This window comes from Eucyclogobius newberryi, unplaced genomic scaffold (assembly GCF_026437365.1).
Source record: "Eucyclogobius newberryi isolate DKJ021-1_F unplaced genomic scaffold, fEucNew1.0.hap1 SCAF_65, whole genome shotgun sequence".
Lineage (NCBI taxonomy): Eukaryota > Metazoa > Chordata > Actinopteri > Gobiiformes > Gobiidae > Eucyclogobius > Eucyclogobius newberryi.
Window position 1 is genome coordinate 360001 of NW_027316334.1, and position 4298 is coordinate 364298.

General features: G+C 50.3%; 1 protein-coding gene across 1 annotated transcript in view; it reads right to left on the minus strand.

Annotated features, from left to right (window-relative positions):
• LOC140348278 (myelin transcription factor 1-like) overlaps positions 1-3798 on the minus strand; it is a 33182-nt gene extending 29384 nt beyond the window's left edge. Inside the window, exon 1 of the mRNA XM_072434315.1 lies at positions 3593-3798. Coding sequence (XP_072290416.1) covers positions 3593-3757 — 165 coding nt within the window. The 5' untranslated portion in view covers positions 3758-3798. The remainder of the gene's footprint in view (positions 1-3592) is intronic.
• Between the last annotated feature and the right edge of the window lie 500 nt (positions 3799-4298).

Here is a 4298-nt window from a genome sequence, read left to right on the forward strand (position 1 = left end):
CACTCTAAAGTACATTCTAAAGTACACTCTAAAGTACACTCTAAAGTACATTCTAAAGTACACTCTAAAGTACACTCTAAAGTACACTCTAAAGTACACTCTAAAGTATATTCTAAAGTACACTCTAAAGTACACTCTAAAGTACACTCTAAAGTACACTCTAAAGTACATTCTAAAGTACACTCTAAAGTACACTCTAAAGTACACACTAAAGTACACTCTAAAGTACATTCTAAAGCACACTCTAAAGTACACTCTAAAGTACACTCTAAAGTACATTCTAAAGTACACTCTAAAGTACACTCTAAAGTACATTCTAAAGTACACTCTAAAGTACACTCTAAAGTACACTCTAAAGTACACTCTAAAGTACATTCTAAAGTACACTCTAAAGTACACTCTAAAGTACACACTAAAGTACACTCTAAAGTACATTCTAAAGCACACTCTAAAGTACACTCTAAAGTACACTCTAAAGTACATTCTAAAGTACACTCTAAAGTACACTCTAAAGTACATACTAAAGTACATACTAAAGTACATTCTAAAGTACACTCTAAAGTACACTCTAAAGTACATTCTAAAGTACACTCTAAAGTACACTCTAAAGTACATTCTAAAGTACACTCTAAAGTACACTCTAAAGTACACTCTAAAGTACATTCTAAAGTACACTCTAAAGTACACTCTAAAGTACATACTAAAGTACATTCTAAAGTACACTCTAAAGTACATTCTAAAGTACATACTAAAGTACACTCTAAAGTACATTCTAAAGTACATACTAAAGTACACTCTAAAGTACATTCTAAAGTACACTCTAAAGTACACTCTAAAGTACATACTAAAGTACATTCTAAAGTACACTCTAAAGTACATTCTAAAGTACATACTAAAGTACACTCTAAAGTACATTCTAAAGTACACTCTAAAGTACACTCTAAAGTACACTCTAAAGTACACTCTAAAGTACATTCTAAAGTACATTAAAAGTACATTAAAAGTACATTCTAAAGTACATTCTAAAGTACATTCTAAAGTATCCATGTGTTCATAGTTGTATAGTTCAGGGGTAAATGCTGTATCAGTCCCAGAACACGTGACAGAGTTTCAGGTTTGGAAATGTCTTTGTTAAATAAAACATCATTTGCATCAGATTTTGTGTTTCGTCTCGTTCCAATTGTCCAATAAACTGGGCCAATGGTTCCAAAGGGAACAAAAGGAGGGACCAAGCACAGCCCTGTCTCACCCCTCTGTCCACAGTCAGTGTCTGTCATGTGACCAATGTGTGACCATCATAACCGATATTTATTATTTGAAATTTGTTTATCATTTTATATAAATAAGTCCAGACTTATTCATACATCTTTGTTTAGTTGTGTTTGTGTGTCTCATTGTGTGTAAAGATGGTCTTATGTCGTTTTGTGTGTGTCTCATTGTGTGTAAAGATGGTCTTATGTCGTCTTGTGTGTGTCTCATTGTGTGTAAAGATGGTCTTATGTCCTCTTGTGTGTGTCTCATTGTGTGTAAAGATGGTCTTATGTCCTCTTGTGTGTGTCTCATTGTGTGTAAAGATGGTCTTATGTCGTCTTGTGTGTGTCTCATTGTGTGTAAAGATGGTCTTATGTCCTCTTGTGTGTGTCTCATTGTGTGTAAAGATGGTCTTATGTCATCTTGTGTGTGTCTCATTGTGTGTAAAGATGGTCTTATGTCGTCTTGTGTCTGTGGATTTGTTCCGTTCTTTTGGACATAATTGAGGTGAATAAACGTCACATTCAGAAGAGAAATAGTCTCTATGAGGCACAGTCGCTCCTTCAGGGACATGATGACCTCTGTCACACCAGGAGGGGAGGAGTTTCACACGAGGAGGGGAGGAGTTTCACACGAGGAGGGAAGGAGTTTCACACGAGGAGGGGAGGAGCTTCACACGAGGAGGGGAGGAGCTTCACACGAGGAGGGAAGGAGTTTCACACGAGGAGGGGAGGAGTTTCACACGAGGAGGGGAGGAGCTTCACACGAGGAGGGGAGGAGCTTCACACGAGGAGGGGAGGAGTTTCACACGAGGAGGGGAGGAGCTTCACACGAGGAGGGGAGGAGCTTCACACGAGGAGGGGAGGAGTTTCACACGAGGAGGGGAGGAGCTTCACACGAGGAGGGGAGGAGCTTCACACGAGGAGGGAGGAGCTTCACACGAGGAGGGGAGGAGTTTCACACGAGGAGGGGAGGAGCTTCACACGAGGAGGGGAGGAGCTTTATTAAGGGACGATTAAAAGTTGATAAAAGGAGATTTAGTTTTCTTTAATCTTTTAATTACACCTTGTATTTTTAAAGAGAAACCATTTTATTGACGGATTCAAATGCTGACGTAGCATCCGGCCCCTGCTCCTCCCCTGCTCCTCCCCCCCTGCTCCTCCCCTGCTCCTCCCCTGCTCCTCCCCCTGCTCCGCCCCTGCTCTGCCCCTGCTCCTCCTAAGCTCCTCCCCCTGCTCCTCCCCCTGCTCCGCCCCTGCTCCTCCCCCTGCTCCTCCCCCTGCTCCGCCCCTGCTCCGCCCCTGCTCCTCCTAAGCTCCTCCCCTTGCTCCTCCCCCTGCTCCTCCCCTGCTCCGCCCCAGCTCCGCCCCCTGCTCCTTCCCTGCTCCTCCTAAGCTCCTCCCCCTGCTCCTCCCCCTGCTCCTCCCCTGCTCCGCCCCAGCTCCGCCCCTGCTCCTCCCCCTGCTCCGCCCCCTGCTCCTCCTAAGCTCCTCCCCCTGCTCCTCCCCTGCTCCTCCCCTGCTCCTCCCCCTGCTCCTCCCCCAGCTCCGCCCCCTGCTCCTCCTAAGCTCCTCCCCCTGCTCCTCCCCCTGCTCCTCCCCTGCTCCTCCCCCTGCTCCTCCCCTGCTCCTCCCCTGCTCCTCCCCCTGCTCCTCCCCTGCTCCGCCCCTGCTCCTCCTAAGCTCCTCCCTCTGCTCCTCCCCCTGCTCCTCCCCCTGCTCCTCCCCTGCTCCGCCCCAGCTCCGCCCCAGCTCCGCCCCCTGCTCCGCCCCTGCTCCTCCTAAGCTCCTCCCCCTGCTCCTCCCCCTGCTCCTCCCCTGCTCCGCCCCAGCTCCGCCCCTGCTCCTCCCCCTGCTCCTCCCCTGCTCCGCCCCTGCTCCTCCCCCTGCTCCTCCCCCTGCTCCTCCCCCTGCTCCTCCCCTGCTCCGCCCCAGCTCCGCCCCTGCTCCTCCTAAGCTCCTCCCCCTGCTCCTCCCCCTGCTCCTCCCCTGCTCCGCCCCAGCTCCGCCCCTGCTCCTCCCCCTGCTCCTCCCCTGCTCCGCCCCTGCTCCTCCCCCTGCTCCTCCCCCTGCTCCTCCCCCTGCTCCTCCCCTGCTCCGCCCCTGCTCCGCCCCAGCTCCGCCCCTGCTCCTCCTAAGCTCCTCCCCCTGCTCCTCCCCCTGCTCCTCCCCAGCTCCGCCCCCTGCTCCGCCCCCTGAAGCTGCTCTGTGGTTCACATCACAGACCGTGTTGCTCTTTGTGGTTCATAAAATACACGTGAAGTCCTCAGTTTGTAAATGTCCCGTTAGCAAACGAGCTAAAGCTAAAAAAGTGACGTGCTGCAGCTTTAACCCGGTCGTACCTCGTCCAGGTCGTCGTCGCGCTGTCGGTGCGGTTTGGTGTAGTCCAGAGGCCCCTCCCACTCCTCGTGCTTGTAGGCGTGGCTCAGCGTCGGTGATGTCATCCCGCTGTTGGACGCCTGATTGGTGGAGGGGGCGGGGCTTTCGTGTTTGAGCGGCTTCTTCATGCTCAAGTCCAGAGTCCCATTCTCGTCCACCTCGATGTCCAACTCCTGCAGCAGAAGAACCAAACCAAGGCTCAGGACTAAACCAGCTCCAAACCAGGACTAAACCAGGTCCAAACCAGGAGTAAACCAGGACTAAACCAGGTCTAAACCAGGACTAAACCAGGACTAAACCAGCTCCAAACCAGGAGTAAACCAGGACTAAACCAGGGCTAAACCAGCTCCAAACCAGGAGTAAACCAGGACTAAACCAGGGCTAAACCAGGTCTAAACCAGGACTAAACCAGGTCCAAACCAGGTCTTTCTTCATCATGGTGTGTTGAACATCAGGAGGTCACAAAGTGCCACAGGATGCAGTTGAGGTGAAGTTACATCATCTTTCTCTCTCTCTCTTTCATCCCTCCATCACCTCTTCCCCTCCTCCTCCCTCCTCCCTCCTCCCTCCCTTCTTCATCTCCCTCTCCTCTTTCATCCCTTTCATCCCTCCGTCCCACACACTTCTCCCGTTGTGATTGAATTTGGCCGAGCGCCTGGTTCCTGGATT